The sequence below is a fragment of the Myodes glareolus genome, chromosome 3 (assembly GCF_982192425.1).
Source record: "Myodes glareolus chromosome 3, mMyoGla1.1, whole genome shotgun sequence".
Classification (NCBI taxonomy): Eukaryota; Metazoa; Chordata; class Mammalia; order Rodentia; family Cricetidae; genus Myodes; species Myodes glareolus.
In genome coordinates this window covers 81,509,877-81,520,843 of record NC_142028.1, presented here as the reverse complement: position 1 = coordinate 81,520,843, position 10,967 = coordinate 81,509,877, and the positions used below count along the sequence as shown (strand labels likewise).

The window sequence follows — 10,967 nt, the reverse complement described above, 5'->3', positions numbered from 1 at the left end:
GTTTGCCGTCAGCCTGGGATTCTGCATTCCTATCAGGCTCTCAGATGACAAGGGTAATGCTTCTTGGGGACCACACTTTAAATGGCATGGAGCTAATGCATGGACTTCTAAAGACTCTGTAAACTTTGAGAGACTGGGCTAAATTGCAAAACAGAACTTTACAGTTTTCTTTCTTTCTTTTTTATTTAATGAGCGAATATCAGGGAACTCTGCATATACTATAGAAAAAAGTTTGAATAAACACATTTAAAAATTTGGGAAGCTCAGATTCATTCTACACACTTTCATTTATTGTCTGGACAGATAAAGTACAAATAATTCAAACACAACAAGATTATGAAAAAAACATTTACAATACTTTCCCTCAGAAATCATCTAAACTAGCAAGATTAACATGAAGCCATCCATTTGTAACTAAAGTATACAACTGCCTGGTCCTAAGATTTTTTTTCCTTTTTTTTCCCCCAGATTGAACACATCATAGAGAAGAGATTTTTGGCGTGCCTTTCCCATGAATGCTTAGCAAATGCATCAGAACTTTGCCAGCAAACTGCATTCATTCATAGCAGGTGACGTAAAAAGATTTCCCTGAATGTTGAACGAGTGTTCTCTGAACTGAAATCTGGTGTTATTTATTTATTTTCTCCAAAAACCGAAAAGAGGAAAAAAAATAGAAAAAAAATTTAAAGGAGTAGTCTATGATGCAGCCTTGGATTTTGTTATCTGTCTACCACTACGACGACTACCACAAAGTTTGCCTCTTCAGTGTGCAAACAACAGTCCTGTCTACATGCGCTTAGTGGGTTCAGCATGGGAAAAAATGCACAAAATAAGCACAAGTTATAAATAACCATAACGTTTTATTACCATTAAGACTAAACTTGTATTGAAAAGATTTTATGTAACAAGACAAGAAAAGCAATAGCAAATTTTACTATCAACTAGATTATGCATAGCGAGTAACTGTTTCTATTACCCAGGGAAGAGCATGAACTCTTGGATTTTTTTTGTTTCATTTTTGTTTTAAATATATAACCGTACAAAGCACAAACGTACTAAACTGATCAGTGCACTGGACGTGGGAGCTCACTCCCGCTGCCGTTTTGTTCCCTTAGCTCTGTTTAGTTTTCCCCAATCTGAATTACATTAAAATAAAGACCCAGTTTTTTTTTAATTTTTCTACTGTGCAGTAAGAAAAAATATTCACAACAAACATGACAATATATCAAACAATAGTTCTACACAAGTTACCTTGATACTTCTTTAACTGTCACTTAAATATCATAAGAAAACATTTTAAGACATATACAAACAAAACTAGCCAAGTGTTACAACTTATAATAAATTAACCAAAGAAAAAAATAACTTTATATATATATATTTATATTATATATACACATACACACACAACAGAATGACACAATAATATGCTTCTTCCCAAAGTTTAAGTAAACAAATAAGTAGTCTAGCCAATCTAGCTATATTTGATCTTGGCCATAGGCATCATCACATCTGCAATTAAATAAATAAGTGTTTCAAGCAACATAAACAGTGTTTCAAATGTACCCACACAGCCCAATTTTATCAGCATGGGCTACAAAGTGAATTTGAAAATTGCTTAATGAATGTAAAGCAAATGTATCTTTTGTTTCCTCTCCTAAACACGTTTACATTTAACTATGATACTAAGATATGTAAATCATTTTGTAGCACCTACTGCTCAAACTAAGGAAGTTTTAGATTAAAAGGAAAATGAATCTTTTTAATTTTTGTTCTGCTGACATCCCATACTGATGACTTAAAGAAAAACTGTCTTTCAACTCATCTCCTTGCTTTTGGGTTTTGACTGTGGGGAACTGTGGTACCCTGGGTAGAATGAACACTCCTTCCCCTAGCAATTAATATTTTTATTATTATTACATGCTATGAAAAGATATGAAGATCATCTGTTTATAGCCCATCCTTCAAAAAACAGTCTACGAATCCAGTTTAAAACACACATCTTGATCTCTAAAAAGTTACCAGTGCAGTATGAACGCGACAAAGTTGTCAATTTCCCCTAAATTAGCCAGTCAAAATATTTTTTTCTCAAATCCAGATTCTCTTGTAAAAATTCTTTATATTTTATAAAAATAGATTTTTCTTGAAACCCATTTTCAGCAAAGAGACCACCTCTTTGGCAACAACGTTAATGGTATTAAATTGTTAATGTCATCAGGTACCCCCTTTCCCCATCCCCTAACAGAAGACTGTTTTAGTTCACATGATATAAAAGAAAAAAGGAAAAATAAAAAAATTTGCAAAAGTTTTTTCATTTTTGCAATTTTTATTATTCCTCTTTAATTTGTGTGGGGGTTTTTAACCAATCTGATTGGATCAACATTTTGACAAAAAAGAAAAATCTTTTTTTTCTTCCTTTGAATCCCATTACTTTGTAAAAATTGTTTTTTATTTTTTTGTGTTTTTTGTTTTTCTTCTTCAAATGAGCGAATGGTCATCTTAAAAAGACCCACCTTCAAGGAAGGTGGTAAAGTTAGCTGGCTGGGTAAAAATCCCTGCACATCGCTAGCTATGTGTATTATATTCAACAACGACAGCTATGAAAGAACATTCAATGCATCAAAGGTATTTTTTTTGTTTTTTTTTTCTTTTTTTCTAAGCATTATAAAATCCTTTCCTGGTACACCTCAGGATAATCCAATGTTTTAATACTTAGGCAACACGGGCTTATAAAGTCCATGGTTGAATATAAGCCTTGGAAAGTTTGTCTCTCTCTTTTGTGTATGTGTGTGCGCGCGTGTTTTGTTCGTATATATTTATATATATATTTTAATAAGTAAGGGCAAGAAATTCAGGACTTGTGGGCCTTGTTGGTTTTAAAGGAAACTTGCAACACTCTGTCTCCCAGGCGATAACCATTGAGGCTGGCGATGGCCATGGCTGCCTCATCGTAGTTGGTCATGGTGACAAAGCCGAATCCCTTGCATTTGTTGGTGTTGAAGTCACGGATGACCTTGACGTTGTTCACTGCGCCAAAGGGGCCAAAGAGCTGCCAGAGGACGCTCTCATCAGAATCAGGGGACAGGTTATAGACGAAGATGCACCAGCCTGTTCCTGTGTGACCAGGGATGTTCATTCCCACAAGGCTTGTCATCCCATCAATAGTGATCGGGGAGAACCTGGGGGGACAAGCAGAAGGGGGGACTGGTCCAGACATCAGTCTGACCATGGATGACACACAGATGCACAGACACAGACACGGGGCAAAGGGCTGAGTGAGTGTTTGCAGGAGAGTCTTCAGGATTCAAAACCAAAATGCAAAAGCTAACATCTGTGATATTTCTTCTGATGGGGTGGCTGGGCAGCTAAGGCATGTACACGCTAAGAGAATGGTCAAGTCATTTCCTAGAAGTCATGAGAGACCCCCCCAGATGAAGGCTTTAAACAGTTCTAACACAGTATATGTTCAGACATTGTCCCACCCTGAACCTACCCCACCATAGACCATGGGTTCTCAAGGAAGGGACGCTGTTTCATCCATTCTACTGTTGGGTTTATTCATTCAGTGGTGCATATGGGCTCTCAAAGACACAGTGGCCCATAGGAAAAAAACACGTTTATTGGTTGCGGGAAAGACAATCTAGTGGTTATCAATGCTTGGAAAGTTTTACTCTGTTATTTTTTAGGCAGATTACTGGATGATTCTAGCAGCGCTCAACTGCAACATCATCATAGTGCCTCCACTTACGCCTGCCAAAGCCTTCTTGGTGTCACTGAGGTTGTAGAAACATGAGGATGTATCTTGTCATTAACCAGATGAGTGGCTCATGTTCTGCTTAGCATTTATTCATAAGGGTTCTCCCACAGAACTGGAGCAGTAACAACAGATGTGCTACTCCTTGATACCCTATCATCTCAAATCCATCTCTGAGCATCACTGGAAAAGTCCTTAAGTGGTTTGTGTAGTGATAAATTTTGAATTGCTATACAGTAGAAAAGCCTTGGTGCAATAATTGTTGTATTAGGTTAGAAATTTCAATTTTTGTGTAGTCTTGAAGAGGAAAAAAAATAACTCTTCAGATTTTATTCACTGATAAAATAAACCCATGTGACATTTGTGATGGAAGAAACAGTTAAGATACCAGAGTCTATGGCAGAACAGTATTGGCAACGTTTTATTTCATACTGAACTTATACAGGGAGTTTTGACCTATTCATTGATGACCGGGTTGCTTTTCTTTTGGTTGATTTTATTTTGTTTGTTTTTGAGGGGTGAGCGGAGGAAATTGGAGAAGAAGTCCAAAATAGACAGGAGTATGGGACAAAGTGGAAGTTATGACTGTCTTAAAAAGTAAGCAGACACTATTGGAGGTTTAGACATCTTATTAAAATTTTATATTTAACTAGAATTTAGATACTCATATATCATTTAAAGATATGTTAAGCATAACAACTCAGTAGATGTAATTTTTGCTATTATTCACCAAAGCAAGGTTCTCTTTTGCTTAAAAAAATAACAATAAAACAAAAGCAGAAACATCCATGGTACAGATCCTTAAAGCGGTAAAATGGCTTAATTATTACTTGCATTATTTCTAACACTGACTTATGAACAATTTTTCCTTCAGCTGTGAATCTCTGGTCCCTTTCAGTTTGTACACAGAAAGCAACTAGTACTTACTAAAAGGCCAAGGTCAGAGCTAGGAAAAGGGTTTTATGTAGGATTGCCACTCAAGTTAGGATGGAGGCTACACCCAAATCTGGACTCGATAAAAAGGAAAATCTTGTTATCAAATAGTGCTGGCTATGCCTGGATTGGGTTACACTGGGCTGGGTGGGGCACTGGCTGATGCAGCAACACATGGGCCACAGCTCAGTCTTTCCTAGACTCGTGTGTTATAGACATCACCTTTGCCCATAGCATTTGGTACTAACTCAGTAAAGTTAGAGAGCAGCAAGGACGAGATAGAACTATAAAAGATGCAGAATGCCCAGGACTAGGCAAGCAGTGTGTAAGACACGTAGAGTTACAGTCAGCCTCACTGGTGCTGGGACTGAGATTCAAGAGGCTGGTACCCTGCTAGTGAAGTCTGCAGTCCACTAACTCCCTCTGCTCTGTGCTTATTTCCAGAGTCAGGGTACTTACCATGTAGAACTAAGTGACAAAAGACCTGCGTCAAGTAGAGAGTGTGCTGTGAGCTATTAAAGCCCATCTCTCTTTCCCTCAGCTAATGAAGGGGTATGAAGGTGTGCATCTCTATTGAGAAAGAAGATGAAGATGCTATGTCTCCGGCAGTGCAGAGTCTAGCAGGTCACATTTAGGGACCTCATGGATACACTGACATAACACACCTAACTTCTAAGACTCTGATTTTAGCTTGGGCCTAAGAAGCCTTGTGATTACATTCAGAAAGTCTCAAACCCTTGACCCTGTTTGAGTCCCCAGCACCATAAAAAGGCTTTAAATGAAGGAAACCTCAAATTTTCCCACCCCCCCACATATAACTGAGAGAAGACTTATAATAATGGCTAAAACCTGTAAAAACAGAAATCCCTGGTTGAGGTGCACACAGATACACTCAATACACTCATCCCAGGATGTGCCTTACAACGCACCCTGAGGTGGGGGTGGGAGTCCAAAAGCCATCCGTGTTTTAATCCACAATTTGGCCAGGGTTTGTAGTGCGAAAAGTTGTTTTTTTTTCACCCTGAAAAATCACTAGATTTTCAGCCATGATTAGCAAAATGTTCTAATTTTGATTTGCTGGGATCTGCCCTCTTAAACTGAATCCTGGCATCTGAAATGCAAAACAGGTGCTCAGCAAGTTTGCAAAATCAGCCAGAAAAGTCAGGGCTTTCTCTTCAAGGGACGCCACTCAGGACTAGATCAGATGACCAGGGCTTGGTAGCTGTGGCACCTGAACCATAGGGAAAGCCCACCTGCAAAAAGAAAGAAAGGAAGAAAGAAAGGAAGAAAGAAAGAAAGAGTAAAACACACAAATACATTTTGTGTGCCCTAAAAGAAACAAAATTAACCGAAGTCCAAAATTAAAATTAAGAATTTGACATGCTGGTGGAAGAAAAAGGAAGAATTAAAAAAAAGTAAAGTTAGTGAATTAAAAAAAAAATTCTAGCCCCAGTCTGTGCCAATACGGACATCTGGCAATCTGTGGAGTTTTAATTACCTCTTTACGCCATAGGCCATATTAAGCAAATTGTCCAGCCTGCAAAGAGAAGGAGGGTCTCTGGGTTAATGCCTCACAGATGGCAAGATCACTCAATGGAACTATTAATAAGAATGCTCCATTTTCAAAGAAGAAAAGCTCGACAACTTCCCCATGCTCAGGAGACATCTACTGGGAGTTCTCTCTTTCCTGTTTCTGACTGTAGCTAATTCATGTCCAGGTCAGTTCTAGGGTCTAAAGCAAGTGTTTCACAAATCCCGTTGTCTTTCAAGGTCTGAATTAGTTCAGTCTCCTCCCCACAATCTCTCAGAACATTTGTGTGGATTTACTTTTATGTTGTCTGTGAAAGGGTTAAACAGGCGGGGGTTGTTCTTAAATTGTTTACCTTTTATTACAACTAAACTTGTAAGTAAAGGTCTCTCTGTTCCTGGTTGACCACACATGACCACGGACTACACAAATGGACCCATCTTTTCTGTTAGTCTAGCTGCTTTCACTATATCTGGCCACACCCACAATCCGGAAGGCAGGGAGTTTTTGTGAGCTAAGATTGGGAAAAAAAAAAAAAAATGGCTTACTACGTACAGCCCCAAAGCACCTCCCAGGAAATTGTCATTATGTTATAATCTTCCTCATACACACTGCCTTACTTGGGAACAAGCTATTCACACCATGGGGCAGCAGTAACCATAGTTTCCACCATTAGAAGCCTGCTGGAAAGGCTTTTTACATAAATACTACATGTGCTTTCACACAAAACAGAAATTAGATGGCTCGGACCCTTTGTGAAATCATTAACCATTTCAGAGTCGTGGGCCATAGGAGGACACATGCAGAGACTGATATCTCCCCCTACTGTGTCCAGGTGCACGGTTACTATCACAGAGAGGACTCCCTATTTTCTTGTGTGAGGTTTGACAAGGAAGAAAACCCTTTCATTAAAGGGAAGTTGGTACACAGGCAGAATACGGTATTCGCTTAGGGTTTACTAAGGGAAGGTAAAGATCATGTTTCTCCCTGCACAACAGAGGCTGGTTAAAGTCTAGCTGCTTTCCTGGGAAAAAACCCACCTCTCAGGAATGTCCCCCAGGGAACTGTCCATTGCACCAGGGACTTCCTGGGGGTTGGGTACTCAAAGATAACACTGGTAAGGTATAGATGAATCCTCCTTTTTATCTTCCCAGAGTATGGAACTTAAGGGAGTTAAATTAAAACTAAAGAGGGTCTCTCCTCCCCTGGATTCTGGCAGTCACCTAGGAAAAGAGGCGAGGACAAGCACTCCTGGGAAGTCCACCCTGCCTTAACTCTGAGCGCTGCGCATGGCCACATCTCAGTGAATAGCTCCATTGAAACTGATCCTCTGTCTGGCTAAATACAGAGACCTCTGCTAATGAATCCCAAGTTTAACCGATAGTCACAGTGACAAGTTGAGAGAGTAGTCCTCTTGTATTTTATAGGAGTGACAAATGATGCTCTGGGGAGTGTCCCATAATGATGGCTTGGGTGGGGCAGAGGCTATTTGCCTTGTTCAGTCCTTCAGAGCCATATGTTTTCTGGCCATGTGCCATTCAATATTGGTGATGCTGTAGTGAGTAGCAGGCATGCCTACCTGAACCTTTGAGCCTGGTGGTGGAGAGGGCCAGGGTAGCGCCTGTTAGGGGACTGGTACAGCTGGGAGAGCAGGGCCTGGCTGGACTTCTGGCTGGGGTTGTTGGCAAACTTCACAGTAATCGGTTCTGTAGCACCGCTGGGCTTCTGGCCATTCAGCCCTTTGATGGCTTCTTCTGCCTCAATCCTCTTATCAAAGCGGATGAATCCCACCCCTCTGGAGACTCCTGGGGAGGGAGAAAGAGCATTTGTAAAGAGCGCACAAACTGTTGGTAGGTATCCCTGGGAAGTGCCCCGTAGATGTTTTGTGGTGACTCGATCCACCTGTGAGGCCAGCTCCTTGAATCTCTGTCACTCACCAAAAGGTTATCTGTGTGCATTTCTACCAGCACAGCTCTGTGCCGATGTCGCCAACACACAGGACACAGGAAGTATTTCCCTCCAGGCCTCTGTAATTATCCTGCCCAGTCTCCATCTACCTTTGGTTACTTTAACTGACCACCCAACTCTGTTTAGTTCTGCAAAGTGCCTGCCATATCTCATATCTGGAACTGTCACTTACTGGAAAAGCAACCTCTGACCACACACTGCACCCTTTGGAGCATACTCTGTGCTTCTTTGAACCCTTTGACTGATGTACTTTATGCTGGCATCAAATAAAGCCTACAAATTACTCTTCCCTGCATCTTTGCTACACATAAAATCCAGACTTTTCAGGTAGCAATTACTGCCTTTGGCAATCTGGTCTCATATCTCCTACTAAATCTTACACTGGCCACCCTGACCTGGATTGAACAGACTGTATTCTTTTTTAACACCAAACCTTGGGATATACTGTCCTCTGCATCTAGACTGTTCTATCCCTTTCTTTTTCCTTTCTTTCTTTCTTCTTTCTTTCTTTCTTTTCTTTTCTTTCTTTCTTTCTTTCTTTCTTTCTTTCTTTCTTTCTTTCTTTCTTTCTTTCTTTCTTTCTTTCTTTTTTTGCCAGGAAACTGAATAATTCTCCAAAGCTCTGTTCCAAAATTGCCCCTACTACCATGGAGCCTTTCCAACAATCACCACAAGGCACAGTATACCTTCTTCTGAGCTCTCATGGAACTGGAGAGTCCCTAGCAAGTATCTGTTACATTGGAGTCATGCGAGGGCAGGTTCTATGTCTCCTTTATCCTTGGTTTGGAGTGTCTCTCTGCACAGCGTTTGAGAAGGAGTCAACACCCCTGGGGAACTGCCGCATGAATCAAATGGTAAACATGCGTGTTTACCTCTACTCTCAGGGGAGACACTTCAAATTGGGATCAAATCAGGAAAATGCCAAAGACACTGTCACTGATAGTATAGCCCAAGCTACCTTACATCTCCTTCTGAGAGATGCCGGTTGGGTTTCTTATGGACAAAGAACCCTAGCACATAAACTGGGATGGTACACATGCACTGCCAGCGTAGCTAGTGGGAAATTGGACCTCCTACTTTGGATGACTAGCAGTATGTAGACTAAAGCAGCTTCTTCTAACTCTACATCACTGTGATCTGGATCTAGAACTATATGTATAGCTTTACACACTGGCTGAAGGCTGAAGGCTAAAGGCTGAAGGCTGAGACAGACTTTGAAGGCCAGAGAACCCCATTCTTAACTTGAAACCCAAATCATTTTTTATGATCCTATCAAGTAGTTTAGCTGTATTTCCATGGTGGAGACTCTGGCGTCTCAGGATGGCCCATTTTAAATTTAGGTAGCCCATGTGCAAGAGTCATGAAACTATCTGTTCAGGGTCTACCCCCTCACCATCAACATCCATGAACCTGCTCCTGAGGGTAACATGGCAAAGATACATAGGGGAAGCAATTAAAGAAACACGTAACCTGTGACTTGATCAACCAGGATGCGTGAGGTGATGATGCGACCGTATTGCGAGAAAAGCTGCTCCAGTTCCTTCTGGGTCATAGTCTTGGGAAGGCCACTAACGTACAGGTTAGCATCCCTGATTGAGGCCGAGCTCGGACGGGCATACGACACCTAGGAGAAGGCGAGAGGTGCAAAATGCATCGCAGGCGTTCATCCTTCGAGCGGAGACTGAAGAAACAACTGAGATGACAGCCCCTCGTCTGTCCTTAGGACCCACGACGCTTGCATAGGATTAGTTAAAGGAGAACAACGGGAGATGAACCAGAGGAGACTTGTCAACAGGACTTAAAACAAACGCACAGATAAGGGTCTGTAAGTGTGGAACAAACAGCTACTGTATGGCAGCTGTTAGATGCAGAACTACCCACGCGTGAAGTTCTGAAGATTTACCTCCTGAATGTGGGAGTATAGATGATTTACTGTATCCAACACATAATAATCTTTGAATAAACCAAAAAGAAAAAAAAAAGCCCATGAAATTCTGCTCTGCACATTTCTTTCCATGCCATCCTCCCTGTCCCCATCCCCTAATCCAAAGCATAAAAGTAATCCGGGTCTCTGTAAGGATTTTTTTTTTTTATGTCCCATCCTTTGTGCTGTTCAATCTGTCCCCACGAGGTCTCGCTGAATGACAAAATGACAAAGTGCTGGTGCAGTGGGGCTTGAGTGAACATCTGCTTGTTAAACTCGATATGTGACCTTGTCACCTCTGCAAGGGCTGTGACTTTGTCACCTCTGGAAGGAGCAGTTGCCTCGAACTTTGAGGCAGGGCAGATAAAACTACAATAGACAAAAAAAAAAAAAAAAAAAAAAAAAAAAAGAAAAGAAAAAAAGAAAAAAAAAACCCAGGGCACTGTGGATGAGAGGGAGGGGAAGGGCAGTGGGAGGGAAAAGAGCCTCACCAGTGGTTATAATAAGTTTGACTTTGTAAATTTGTTCTCCCGGATCTCTCAACTGCTTTTTTTCCTCCCCAAAAAGCTAACACAGAAGTGTAAACAGATCTGAAATTCCATCTGCAAGAAGCCAAATCTTTAGCAGTACACATAAGCAAAGCAAACCCCAGCAGTCATTAATTTTAGACTTTCATTTACTTATTTATTTATTTTTTAAGAAAACAACATCAGACATTTGAAATATAATTTACAGCTAGTCTAACAAAAGCACTTTCCTGCTAAAGCTATTTCTGGGGCGGATAGGGCTCAGAATAGATGATGAAAACACTCATTTCAGAGTACATCTGACAATGGTGGACAGGAAGGGACCTGCATGCC

General features: G+C 40.7%; 1 protein-coding gene across 6 annotated transcripts in view; it reads right to left on the bottom strand.

The window, feature by feature from the left end:
• Window positions 1-268: 268 nt before the first annotated feature.
• The window catches only part of Elavl4 (ELAV like RNA binding protein 4), a 137,479-nt gene continuing 126,780 nt past the window's right edge, over window positions 269-10,967 (bottom strand). For 4 of the 6 annotated variants that reach the window (XM_048453382.3, XM_085686417.2, XM_048453383.3 and 1 more), the window contains exons 4-7: window positions 9,654-9,807; window positions 7,795-8,020; window positions 6,186-6,224; window positions 269-3,221 (exon numbers count right to left, since the gene is read on the bottom strand). In XM_048453382.3, coding sequence (XP_048309339.1) covers window positions 2,852-3,221; window positions 6,186-6,224; window positions 7,795-8,020; window positions 9,654-9,807 — 789 coding nt within the window. In that variant the 3' untranslated portion in view covers window positions 269-2,851. The remainder of the gene's footprint in view (window positions 3,222-6,185; window positions 6,225-7,794; window positions 8,021-9,653; window positions 9,808-10,967) is intronic. The other 2 variants (XM_085686418.2, XM_085686419.2) reach the window with 2 other exon arrangements.